The sequence below is a fragment of the Buteo buteo genome, chromosome 27, assembly GCF_964188355.1.
Source record: "Buteo buteo chromosome 27, bButBut1.hap1.1, whole genome shotgun sequence".
Lineage (NCBI taxonomy): Eukaryota > Metazoa > Chordata > Aves > Accipitriformes > Accipitridae > Buteo > Buteo buteo.
In genome coordinates this window covers 11,054,704-11,068,672 of record NC_134197.1, presented here as the reverse complement: position 1 = coordinate 11,068,672, position 13,969 = coordinate 11,054,704, and the positions used below count along the sequence as shown (strand labels likewise).

Below are 13,969 nucleotides of genomic sequence, written 5' to 3'. Positions count from 1 at the left end.
ACTAGAGAAAAGACTGCAAACTTTCACAGCTGCCCCAAATTTCTTACAGCATAAATAGGCTTTTCAATCACCTCAATCCAAGTCATTTATGGACAGAACTGCAGACACACTAATTTCTCAGAAACTAAGCGGATTACATGTTCCCTTGGAAGCTTTCAGCTGCAACTTTCAAACAAAACAGTCACAGCATGAGCTCTAAAAGTTAACAGATTGATTTTGACTTGTCTCAAACTGAGCTCTTAGGCATGGAGATAGTCAAGTGAGAGTGGTGCCCTTCTTAAAGTAAATTTGGACCATCAGCTGAAGTTGTTTGTATCCATACACACTGCCATTTTGCATTGATCAAGATCTTGGTAAAGCGTTTCCAGAGGAATGTGGAATGACTGTGAAGTTCAAGTACAAGGTTGATAGAAACACTTTAAGATGCATCACTAATTATTTATACCCTTTTGGTCACAGGGAGCATGACTCATCTCCCTTGTTAGTTTACTTCATGTCATTCCTTTTAAATGCAATGTTAGAGTAAAAAGATTCTTTTCACCCTGAAAAATTAAAATCTACCTTTATCTTGTTCTCCTAATTACGACATCCAAGTTGATGTGAGAATAAACTCGAGCAATATTTTTGTTCAACTCCTTAGTTGTTGGGGTTTAAACACAGTAAGATGACTTTCTGTGGAAGAACCTGTTATCTGACCCTATGGCTGTGAACAACGACACCTGGATTGAACAAGATGCAAGAAGTTTACCCTCCCATTGAGATGTCTGGATTCTTTAACCCCTCTTAACTCACTCCCCTAAAGAGATAAGACTTCCTGAGCAGTTTGAATCCACATACCAGCTGGGTTACTACCATAGTGTTAGATGTATTGTTCAAACAAGAGTTAAAAAATTTGGGGGGGACAGGGGGAGGAAAGGCTTGCATTCTTTAAGCCAGAAGTAGGAAAAAATAGTTTGACCAACTCTTGGTTTTAATGGTGTCCTATTTTGAACATTGCAGGCAGCCCAGCAGAAAAGAAGGCAGAACCCCCTCCAAGCAAGCCCACCATTGCCAAAGCAGGATTGGCTATCATTAAAGATTGTTGTGGGGCCACACAATGCAACATCATGTAGCTCTGGGCTCTCTACCATGTTTGTCTCTTCAAATGTTTTAATTGAATGAAACTGTAGGGTGAGGGGAACTAACAGCATCCTGCTAACAGAATCAAGAGCAACTGGCACAACAGTAATATATGGAATGTACAATGGCAGTTTCTTCACTGTTGCATGGATCACTCAACACGCATGCCTAAAAACAAAAGAAATCTATATAGTGGCTGTCCAGTGACCAGAAGAGATCTGTAGTAGAATCAAGAAGACCACCCCAGTGATAAAAGTGAATGAAAAGATGGGTATATTTCATCCAGTAAGGTGTAAAACAGCAATTTTAATAGGCCATCACTTTGTAAGAATTTGTTGTACGCTTCCCCCCCCTTGACAAACAGCACTCAAAAATTGCTGAAATATCCCATTTTGGCTACTTTTCAAAACAAAAGCCACAAGTACTATATACAGCATTGCTACAACGAATAGATGAAAACTTCAGGATAACTGATGTTGCATACAAAATACTTAGCAAACTAGTGTGATGTTCAACTACTTTGCTGTGGAGTTTCACTTCCAATTCTTCCTAAAGAATGAGCATCAGTGACAAGGATGCTGCAAGTAGAGATAGATTTTTTTATATCCCATATGATTTCTGAATTACTCAAGTCAAATGAATATTGCTTGCACCAGGGAAAGTGAATCTCTGGTAAACCTTTAGCAAGCACAGATACAGTAATCTGCAAATAGGTGATGTAATCCAAAGCTGTGTCATTTCTTTTAGTTCTCCACCTCACATGGAAGTTAGAAATATTCACCCAGAGAGCTTTGTCCACTGCTAGAAGTTACATGCAGTATGAGATTTGTAGGTTGCTGGGAGGAGAGCGGAAGACAAACAGTATTTAATTAATATTTAAACAATGCTTGAAACAACTATTAATTGCATATTCCATAAGAAATATAAACTATCAAGCATAGGAAGACACTAGCCACCCAAGACAAATTGGCCACAAGACAAACATACAAATACAGAAGTAGACTATTTGTGGTAGGAAGATCACATTCTACATAAAATGGGTTTAAAATTAAGAGAAATGCAGAAAGACTTATCTGTGTTTCACCATTGTGTTTCTGGTCTCTATGCAGATTAAGCCTTGTGGAATCTAATATCTTTATATTAGCTGTCAGTAGCTGGTTTGTCTGTGTGACGGTATTCCATATAAACGTACTGTGATAGGTGTAAATAGTAAAATAAATGTACATGGATCTAATGTGAAAATCTCAGGCTTAGAAATAGCAAACAGATAGCAAAAAGTTCCTAAAATAAAGTTTTTCAAGAGGAACTTCAATTTTGTGAAGCCAGCTAAGTGTGTAGTTATATACAAAGGAACCACATTTATAGGAAATGAGAAAAAAATTAACAGCAGTTACCCAAAAAGGATAAACAGTAATATTTTTTAGAGAGAGAAAGTATCTTATTAAGGTTCAAGGAGAGAGACACCATCTAAAGTAACTCAGATTATTCTTGTACAAATAAAACCTAATCCATAGCATCAGACTGATTTGATGAAGAACATTTACATTTCCAGAATAATTTGTTTCACTATTGCAGGCTCACTTGATACAAAGAACGTATGTCACTAAGTTCCTTAAGGTTTAAGGATCAAGGAGGAAAAAAAAAAAATTACAAAAGGTTTCCACTACAACATGAAGCACTTTAATTACTTTAACCAAAGACACAGGAAAGAGAACAAAACATATCCAAAGGCTGAATAGTCATATATAGTTATTGCATCCTTGTTGATACATGTAACAGCACATTAAGCTCTGTAGCTGTTAGTATCTACTGTATCTGGTATGGGTTGGACTCTGTATAGCACCTGTGTACATTAACAGTTATGGGGAAAACTGCTTTTAAGGGAGAATACACACTGGAGGGGAAGAAATACCCACTGGCTTCTGTAAAATTCAACAGCCTCTTAAATTTGCTGGTACCCAATTAAGACATCAGGAATTATCAGTATCTTAAGACAAGAGGCAGATGTTCAGTGCCATTAACAAAGCAAATGGAAATTAGCAAAAAAACTTGTAGTGAAGCACCAAACTTAAAACCTTTGGAGGATCAACCGTTACAACCAAGTACTGTGAATGCTGGTAAAGGGTCCCAAAGAAGGACTTGGCACACAGTTTTTGTAAGGCAAAAGGTGAGTTATGCACATTAGTGTTTAAACCAGGCTGTGCTGATGACTGGGGTGATCCCTGCATGCTGCACAGAACCTGTAGTCCCTTGGGAAGAAAAGTAAAATCGATGGAATGTAGGTTTGTGTGAAAAAATTTCATTAATGGGAAACAGAGCTAGACATTTCTGGGATGCAACACTCCTGACTAGGCTACAGAGTCCCCTCCTTTAATTAAAATGAGGAAGAGAAAACAGCAGGTGTGAATATGTAATATTAATATACAGTTAGCACTGGTAGCCAATGCCCCAAAGGGACTTGAACTACAGCAGTATTAATGAGAGTAAACTTCATTTTCAGAAGTTCTAGCTTGGCTCAGCTAAAAAGTTTTCTTTGTGTGAGTTTGTTTTGGTTTTATTTAGCAAATGCTTCAGTTCTGTTTTTATTTTTGGGTGGGTTTGAACAGCTTGCCTGCAGTGCACCAGTGGTTCCATTAGAAGGGGGTCAGTGATGCTGCTTAGCAATAAAGTCCTGGGTTTTTTAGACTGTGAGGTCAGATTCTCAACTGTGTTCAACACTGGCTTACAGTGTTGTCCATCCAGAACACAGGAGAGCCCTAATGGGTTACTTCGAACATAATGATTGTAATTAAACAAGTTAAACTTAGGAAGGAATTAAGTGTGCAAAAATCTTGGTCCTTGTTTTTAAAAATCAGACTAAACCAGTGAGTATTCCCAAGCACCATAAGGGGCTTTGTGACTTCCACAATCCTATGAACATAGCACATTATGCAATCCCCACATGTAAAATCAGCAGAAAACATCAGACAGGTATCTTCAGATGACTACATTGAGTAACTGGCAGCATTTCAGAGCCGATTTTCAGATACCTGTTGCTGTCTGCAAAGGAGGACATCGGTTGACTGAGGCACCCAAAATCTCTCCTGGAAATCCTGGCTGTTTATCACTTCAGAAAGAAGGCAAGGCATCAGAAAAAAAAAATTAAGGTGGATTTGACACACTATTTCCTCTATGAACTGGTAAACATGGCTGTATTCAGGAAACAATCTTGGTCTACTGAGAAAAAAAAAGTGCTGAAGTGCTATTTGTACTTATCATCAATTCTACCAGCAAATGGTTCTCCTGTACCTTGCCCTAGGCCTACTGAATCTCTTCAGCAAAGTTAAACATATTTCCAAATAAACTAAGCTGCTGTGTTATACTAAATACGTGTTTCTTCCTGTTACTGAAGGAAATAAGCGGTTGTGGAATAGAGTGGGATGCACTTACTGTGCTGCTATACTTTTAAAAAAGAATAGGATTATTATTCTGCAAGAAAGGAATAATTTGAGAAGTTATAAAAATAAAGGATTTTAACTCGCTAAAAAAAAAAAACCCCAACAGTTTCTCCTCCTATGACACTCCACAAATGGAAATCACCAAAAAAGCCAAGCTCATTATGCTCCTAGATGACTTTGAAACCTCACTACAGCCAGAGCACTGCACAGATTAGAAGACAGTTCCAAGCCCTACATTGAGAAGATGAAGGTCCCAATGTACTTGAGTATCAAAAGCATTGCCAAACCAGAAGGGCTTAAAAAAAATTTAAAAAGCCAAACAAACAAACAACAACAAAAAAAAATCAGCACTGTCTGGTCTGCTCACCAGAGTGGTTTTACAGATGCTACCTGAAGTGTAGGGCTGTGGAGATCTCAGGGACAAGAGATTACATGACCAGATACAGGGAATGAGAGTGCATCTAGGGGTGGATCTCACATTGCTGCTTTGCTCTTATTGCCCCAACCTTGCTCCTGTGGGAAGCAAACACAATGAAATAAAAATCTGTATTAACAAAGTTTTGCTATTGAGAGTCAGCTAAGGAATAGCTAGCAGCAATAGTATTATACCACCTGAACAAGAAGTGTGGAGGACAACTTTCTCTCCTCCCCATCTCCCAGAATAAAGTAATTCAGCTCAACAGAAAGCTTTAAACATAACCCTGCAGCCAGCTCAGGAATACCAAGTCAAAAAATCAGCAATACACAGGAGAGAGACTACATCATCCAGACTTTCTCTGCTTAACTGTACCTCGGTGACAAGTTACCAGTGTCTTGTTAACCAAGACACAGTTAACAAGAGTTAACAAGAACTTTCATAAGTATACCCACTCCACTCTCCAGAAAGAATAGTACTTTTCCTAAAAAACAGTATTAAGTTGCATTTGACTGGAGGCTGAAATGTGAGGCTGCAAAAGGTAACTAGGGCATGCTTTCATCTTTGTGGCTAGTCACCATAAGTTCATGTGTGATTCAGGCTTTGTCACACTTTGTCTTCCTACACAGGCATAAGAGCATTTTTTCACTTGCAACTAAGCAGATGGTTAAGGAGAACAGTTTTCCCAGTATTCTGTGCAGCTTGATCTCAAACCATGCCACTTAGAACTAAAACATTTACAGCAGACTGAAATCAACTACCTCAAATTACGAGTTTATTTCTACACAAGATGTGTAGAATACACATATTCTACCCATATCCTTATCCATAATCCCTGCCTTTGAAGCAGTTAAAATCTTCACTGGCATTTCAGAGGCAGCTCTTGGAAAGTAAGAGTTTGACTACTGGCTCCAAAACCGAAGAGATCTCAGACTTCTTTTACAGTTAAGAGTGAATTAAAATTCTAGCTGAGAATGAATAGAGAACCTCCGAGTTGGACTCACTGGTAAACAATTACCACAGAAAATGTTTCTGGTCATGAAGGAGAGTATCTTTCTTATTAGAAAGGAATTTGAAGGAATCAAGTTCAAAATTTTTTCAATAAACATGATGTTTCTCTTACAGTAGAAAGATAACCACAAACTCATTACACAGACAACAACCCAGATAATATGTTTTCTGCAGAATAGTCTTCCAAGATGTGCAAATAAACCAAGTTACTCTGTGTGGTTTGCTCCTACCTAAAACAATGGAAAATTTCTTGGTACTCCAATATATACGGTAATGTCAACATGTGAAAAATCAAGCACCAGCAGGTCACCACGAACCTCTCACATTTCAGGGGCAGGCTGAAGAACAACAAAACAATTTGTCTTCTGTTTTGACCTTGAAGAAAGGGCAGCTCCCTTTCCTATTCCAGACCCAGCATATATTCCCAAGCAGCTCAGAGTCCAAGCCACTCTTCCATAGTCATATGTTACATGAACACAGTCCTACTCTGCCCCAGCATAAATGCTACTGTTGTTATCAAGGTGCATCTTGTTCCACATAATCCCATCAATCCTGTAAACAGCCAGCCAAGCACGCTGCTTTAGAACAGGAGTGTATCATAAAAACATTAAGGTCCAAAACTTACTCCTTCCTCCATATGGATACAACACTTAACACAGGATCTTGAGAAGACCTCAGTATCTAGACCTGGATCCAGACAGCCTAGGCAACAACTTAGTCTCAGAGATGAATAAGGAAGTGTCTAACAGTAGCATTTCCCTTACGTTTAAGCTTGTATCCTTCACAGCATTATTAGTTTAACTAGAGGCAGTTTTCTGCAGTAATACTTCATGTGAGGTTAACGAATTGTGGTAAGACACCAAGAGATGTTTAAACTGATACCTAAAAAGTAAACCTCATCAGCTACAGAAATCAGTGGATTATAGTAAGCTGGATGTTGTAAAGAATTAAGACTTTCAAACCTACTTTGACATGCTTTAGACAGATTCATGCCAGCAGGTAATACAGCTAAACAGAGAACTTCCAATTTAGGATTTTCAAGTTACAAGGATAGAGAGCTCATGCACCACAACAAGCTACAAATGATAGTGGCAGTGCATTTAACTATTTCTGTCTCCACTTACCAAAAACATCAGAAATTCCATTGACTAGAGGTATGTGCTTGGGTTTCCTAACAAACAGATCCTAAGAAATCCACTGAATGGGCCCTTCAAGCCAACTACACACGATGGGATTTGAAATGCAGAAAAAAGTTTTTCTTTATGACAGTACTAGTATTGAAGCTTTTGTAAACACACCTATATGCTATTACTATTTGCTTGTGCACCTTCAGGCCAGAAAACCCCTCCAATGACCTAGCTTTGTTTCACTGGACAATCAAAGCTGCTCTAATAAAACACCACAAATGCAAAAGCTCCTTAGTTACTTGACAACACAGAAGACTGTCACCGTAACATTATCTTCTGTAACTAGCACAGAAGAAACCTAACTGATGAAGTCTTACAGCCCACAATCAACTTACATTGAGCAAATGCAGGTCTATGGAGAAAATATATCCAGGGCACAAGATTGAGTGAACTGCAACTGCCACAGGCACTGCTGAACACACTCCTGAAGCATGAGACAGTGGTGTCTTTATTAGAAAAATCAGAAACAAACCACAAGAAAGCAGCAGAGCAATCTTTACCTCAATTTACAACTGCTTATTTTAAAACTAAGTCATTGTGGTTTAACCCCAGCCAGCAACTAAGCACGACACAGCCGCTCATTCACTTCCCCTCCCACCCCGTGGGATGGGGGAGAAAATCGGGAAAAGAAGTAAAACTCGTGGGTTGAGATAAGAACAGTTTAATAGAACAGAAAAGAAGAAACTAATAATGATAATGGTAACACTAATAAAATGACAACAGTAATAATAAAAGGTTTGGAACGTACAAATGATGCACAACGCAATTGCTCACCACCCGCCGACCAACACCCAGTTAGTCCCCCAGCAGTGATCCCCCCCACTCCCACTCCCCTGGTTTATATACTACATGTGACATCACATGGTGTGAAATACCCCGTTGGCCACTTTGGGTCAGCTGCCCTGGCTTTCTTGCTGGTTGGGCATCAGAAGCTGAAAAATCCTTGACTTTAGTCTAAACATTACTTAGCAACAGCTGAAAACATCAGTGTGCTATCAACATTCTTCTCATACCCAAAGCAAAAAACATAGCACTATACCAGCTACTAGGAAGACAATTAACTCTATCCAAGCTGAAACCAGGACACAAGTGTATCAACTGAATGAAAGATTCAACTCACTCCTGGTGTTATAATATGATTGAAGTAACTAGGGAGCTGCTAAGGTCCTGTGTACAGCCCCCATCAGTTAATATTTAAAATAGGGAAACAATAACTAGGTATGATTTAGGGTTTAGGAACTAACCACTAGACAATGGGGCTCTGTAAATAAGTAGGATGTTTATGTCAGAAAAGGTAATGGATTGTGGTCTGGTCAAACCTTGGAGAACCAGTTGGAACTGCCAAGATTAGGGAAGAAGTAGGTAAAAGGCAATTCCTACAAGGGGACATTGCAATCACTGACTCATTGACAACCTAACTCAAGACAACAAAGGAAGACGACAGTCTGCCCATTAGTTTACATGAGGGGCGAAGAAGAAAGAACCAATCATTAAGAAAAATAACAACAAATATGTATTAGTTAAGTGTATAAATGTGAGAATTTTTAAGACAAGGGTGTGCTGTCTTGAGACAGGCACCCATTCATGCACATCAATGAAATTAATTTGACAATACCTCGACTCAGTGTTATTGGCTTGCACACTGGGTAAGTGAACCCCGTTTAGTGGGACAACACTGGGGATCATGAACATGACTATAGATTTGAAATTATAATAATCCACTTGTTTCTCAGGCAAGTTCATTGTCGTGGTTTAACCCCAGCCAGCAACTAAGCACCACGCAGCCGCTCACTCACTCCCCCCCCCCCCCCAGTGGGATGGGGGAGAAAAATCAGGAAAAGAAGTAAAACTCCTGGGTTGAGATAAGAACGGTTTAATAGAACAGAAAAGAAGAAACTAATAATGATAATGATAACACTAATAAAATGACAGCAGTAGTAATAAAAGGATTGAAATGTACAAATGATGCGCAGGGCAATTGCTCACCACCCGCCGACCGACACCCAGCCAGTCCCCCAGCGGCGAATCCCTGCCCCCCCCTTCCCAGTTCCTAAACTAGATGGGACGTCACATGGTATGGAATACACCGTTGGCCAGTTTGGGTCAGGTGCCCTGGCTGGGCATGCGAAGCTGAAAAATCCTTGACTATAGTCTAAACACTACTGAGCAACAACTGAAAACATCAGTGTTATCAGCATTCTTCACATACTGAACTCAAAACATAGCACTGTACCAGCTACTAGGAAGACAGTTAACTCTATCCCAGCTGAAACCAGGACATTCATGCTCTTAGATAGTGACTGATATCCAAGAGAACTCACACAAGTACATCTTCCCTGCAGGCAAACAAGTCACAGGTTCTTTCCTGCAAACACCCTCCCTTTCAGGATCTGAGGTAGCATCTTGAGTAAGACCACCCTGTCTCATTAATAAGCAGCTCATTGTGCTCCAAGAGCCTCTGTACCAAGACTGTACCCAACCGCAACCAGATTCTACACAAGTGTAATGTATCAAAAGGTTTTAGCAGGAGATTTACCTTTAAGAGATCATATACACACCTGAAGAAAGTTAAGAAGTAGAAATACCTGTCCTTGGAAAGCAATGGTCAAGTCCAGAGTCAAACTGAGGGTGAGTGTTCTTGGTGACACTGCAGTCTGGAAGAACACCACTGCAGCTCCCTCAACATCACTGGCAAGTGCCTCCATGCGGAGACAGTAATGGAGCTCACCCTGCATTCCTGGTGTCCTTTACCATCCACCAAAACATGCGCTGGGCCCAGGATACCTGGAACCTGGTAAGACAGTTGCCATCAGGATTTCAGAGCTGGAACATCTGTGAGAACTCCACCCATGCCCACAGTGGTCACTGCAGCACACAGAGCTCCAGCACTAGGAACACCTAAGTGACCAGGCCTTGTCTCATGCTGCTCCCAGCCTGTTTGGTAAGGCTGCACAGAACAGACCTGCAGGGTCTATGTCAGAGCTAATGAAATAATTGCTGGCCTGTTGAGCACTCCATTTTATGGCTTGGGCTGCTACCAAAAATTGCTTCAGGTAAATTGCAGAGTAGTTTAAGAAAATTCAAAACCAGCAGAGATGACTGCAGCTAATTCCAAGTTTCTTGGAGCCAATTATCCATCTCATCTACACTGACAAAGTTGTTTGTTGCTTTTTTTTTTTCTTACCAGTAGACTTCATCACACAAAATGGATTTCCTGGCAGAATACCATTTTTATTACTTGTGAATCCAATAGCTGAAAGACTGACTTGAGACTTGTGCCTGCAGCATAACATATAATAGCACTTTGACAGCCATGTACCATCTGACCTGCTGGAATGCCTGAGGCTTTATTATGTCCTGTATCCCAGCACCACTGAGTAAGGCTGTAGGCAAGTCAGCTCAGCATTACTGTATGTGCCATATACTAAGTAGAACAGCTTCTGGCAGTAATACAAGTTCCAAATCTCAAGGTGAAATGAATAAATGTCAACTCAAAATAAGCCTGCAACAGCTGATGTTTCTCACCATCTTTCATCCTGAATTGCTACAAACTTATTTGTGGCACAATGTCACAGCTCAAAAATTGCTTTGCTTTTGAGCTGGTAAACGCTGCTCTACAGCCTCCTTAGGCATACAAAGTTGGATTATAATCACTCCAAAACCCTGTTTGGCACAGATACTTTTTAAAGGAAATATTTTGAAGGCTTTTGCTTTAGGGCTGTCAAGCTCAACTGATTATAATAAGAGATAGTTTCCAAAGACATCACCTGTATCATCACGAGCAAAAGGAACACTCCAATTTCCACAGTTTGTCTTGGGACTAAAAGCAGTCCCTTATAACACAAAATACAGAGCTAAGCACCACAAGTATATGTGGCGACTGAATTAAGCGCTCAAGCTATCTGTACAAGATTCCATTTATTTCACAAAATAATCAAACTTATATATGTTTCAACAAGGATCCAGAAAGAACTAACGGCATACAGCCAATATTACTAACACAGGAGCACATATCTGGCTCAGCTGGGACGTTTGCCAGTCCTCAGAACACTTAAAGATAAAAACATTCCATACATATACTCATGACTGTCTTCAGCCACATCTTCCCAGGTGTACACCAGGCCATCCTCCAACCTGACCTTGTAAAACTAGTTCTTCAAAGGCTTGGCAAACATGCAGCACAACAAATTCTAACATTCATTCTTGAAAACAAATGCCAGGTGTTCCAAGCTGCTCCCACAGTACAGACTGGATGCTTTTATACCTTGTCTGTACCTACACAGGAGATCTGTAAAAGCAGGAAGATCATCTTGGTGCAGGAATACCTTACTCAAGTTTTCAGGTGGCAAACTGTCTTAGTGAGGGCAGGGAATTTCTGTATCAGTCATCTTGCTACTGCACTGTTACTCTTCCTGCAGGCATTACCTATGCTTTGGACAAAGTCCAGGGTATCTTGAAATCCTGCAGGATATGGATCCTTCAAGGTACTGACCACAGGCTTTTAGAGATATCATTTTCAGGAAGTTTTCGTATTCCTTCCCTAATCCATTTATGATTATTTCATCCTAGCTCTCTCTCCTCTGAGAGCATCCTGGAAGTCTCCACATACTTGTCATATTCCACCCTCACATTCCCCTCCCACACCTTTAAAAAAAACACAACAGAAAATATGAAAGCAATCTCTGGTTACAGGGTTATCATGTGAACGGTTCCTCTCTCTCCCTTCACACAACTTTATTACTTTTCTCTGAATTCCCTTCACATATTAAATGTTTATCCTACTCTTCAGGTAAAATTAAATTACTTGCCTGCAGTCTGATAAGGTGTTTAGGTCTCAGTGCATAATATCCATACTATCCTCTTGATCCCAAGTCTGTTGTCAACATCCTTCAGTCATCATTTAAGAATCCTGTCCTAATAGCTTGAGTTTAAATTTGAGATGTCTTCAAATGCACCAATCTGCACCGCAAAGAACTCTCCCTTTAAGTGCAACCAGCATGGTCAGGCTTCTTCTATCAAGCTTGTCACTACTTATAGCCAAACTGTTTAAATGCTTAGGGAAAACAAATGCAACACTGTCAGTGGCAATTAGCCAAAAGAGAAAAAACCCAAACAAAATCTCTTTCTTAGGTATTCTACATACAAGAGCACAAAGGATTAGATAAGACTAGTGGAGCATCTAAAAAAGGCCTTAAAGCTGATCTATCCTAGAGAAGCCTTTTTTACTCTACAGAAAATGCTCAGAAACAATACCTTGAAGCAGCATCCCAGAAATTTATTGTAAAATAGCATTCTCTATTTATATCAGTCTGCTTCCTGTAGCATGTGTATAACACTACAAACCATTTTAGTCACTTGAATTAAGATTTTTTTTTTCCAATTTTCTTCATCTATGTAATATTAAACATAAAACAGTCCATACGAGAAGGAATACTATGTTAAAAGTAGTGCATGCTGGAAGAGTAGCAACATCGTACCTTATCCTCTGAACAAATACCAGCTAAAATGTGGGAAAATATCCAAAGATCTCTTGGGTATCTCAATTGTTCCATAGCATATATCCACTGTAAGACATCACACTATACATTAATAAAATGTTGACTTTAATGTACATCAGCATCTGACTTTCTATGGCCACACAGACTGAACAGGTATCAAGGTCAAGCTTTGAATGGGAAATCACTTAAAGCCAAGGTTTGCAAACTAGTTTTCAAATGCACAAAAGAGATTAAATATTCAAATTGCAAAAAGGTTAGCTGCAAAGACACTTAACACATTTCAAGTGTCAGAGGCAAGAAATTAAGTGACAAGATTAAAAGGAAGGGTTACTCCGACAGACTGATAAGCAGGCTTCACTGATAACACTCAGCTCTTTACAGAAACATGAGCAACTGAAAACTATCTAAGCAAATCAAGGCCATGTTTTTTCCTCCAAGCAGTCAGTTTTTCTCTCCATACCAGTCCTGAGACTGTCTAGAATACACAAAGCAATCTGTCCTTTGTGGCCAAAATCAAAGTCCTCAGCCTATTCTATAGAAAGATTGCTTGCTTTCTTACTCTTTCACACCCAAAAGCTTTGCTTTGTCCAAAGGAAAAGCCCTTTGTCAGCTCCTCTGTTCAGAAACTTCAAAGGTTAAGAAACAGCCTTATGTTCTTAGTCATGCTTCCTATTAAGTATTAGTCCACATTACACCTGAAACATCAACTAAGTCACTTCCCTAATGCCCTTCTCTGGCATTATGCCCAAGTCTCCTTGTTGTGCTTTTTTTTTTTAATTAGTTAATAGAAATAGGAGTTAAACCATAGTTCACCATGCAATTACACTCTGTCCTGTTACATTATGGGAGACAAAACAAGCCATATTAATTTTAGAAAAAAAAACAAAGTTATTTCTATTATGACTTTTAAAAGCTTTTTCTAATAGAAACAGATGGTTTAACATCAAATGAGAATGAAAGAAGTGGGAATGTTTCCAGCATGATAACAAGAGAACAATTAAAATCAAACTCACCTTTTGAAGGTAACCATATACCAGGTGGTACAAGGGATTTTACTCATGCATACTTAAAATATTCCTAACTACTGAGAGAACAAAATTAGAGCAGTGATTATACAGTTTGTGGTATTGGTTAAGAGGCTATAAAATGGTTTTTATAAATTGCCTGCCCCTCCTTTTAAAGGGCGATATTTATTACACTATTTATGGAGAGTTTCCTGCTAAATAATTTGTTTAGGTAGTAACTTCAAAATTGTTTACTGAACAAGTACTCTGCAAGGTCAAGTGAACACTTACCTGAAGC

At 39.3% G+C, this 13,969-nt stretch overlaps 1 protein-coding gene across 1 annotated transcript in view; it reads left to right on the top strand.

The window, feature by feature from the left end:
- BMERB1 (bMERB domain containing 1) overlaps positions 1 to 4,485 on the top strand; it is a 57,208-nt gene extending 52,723 nt beyond the window's left edge. Inside the window, exon 6 of the mRNA XM_075058593.1 lies at positions 1,000 to 4,485. Within this exon, the coding sequence (XP_074914694.1) occupies positions 1,000 to 1,112 (113 nt within the window). The 3' untranslated portion in view covers positions 1,113 to 4,485. The remainder of the gene's footprint in view (positions 1 to 999) is intronic.
- The last annotated feature ends 9,484 nt before the right edge of the window (positions 4,486 to 13,969 follow it).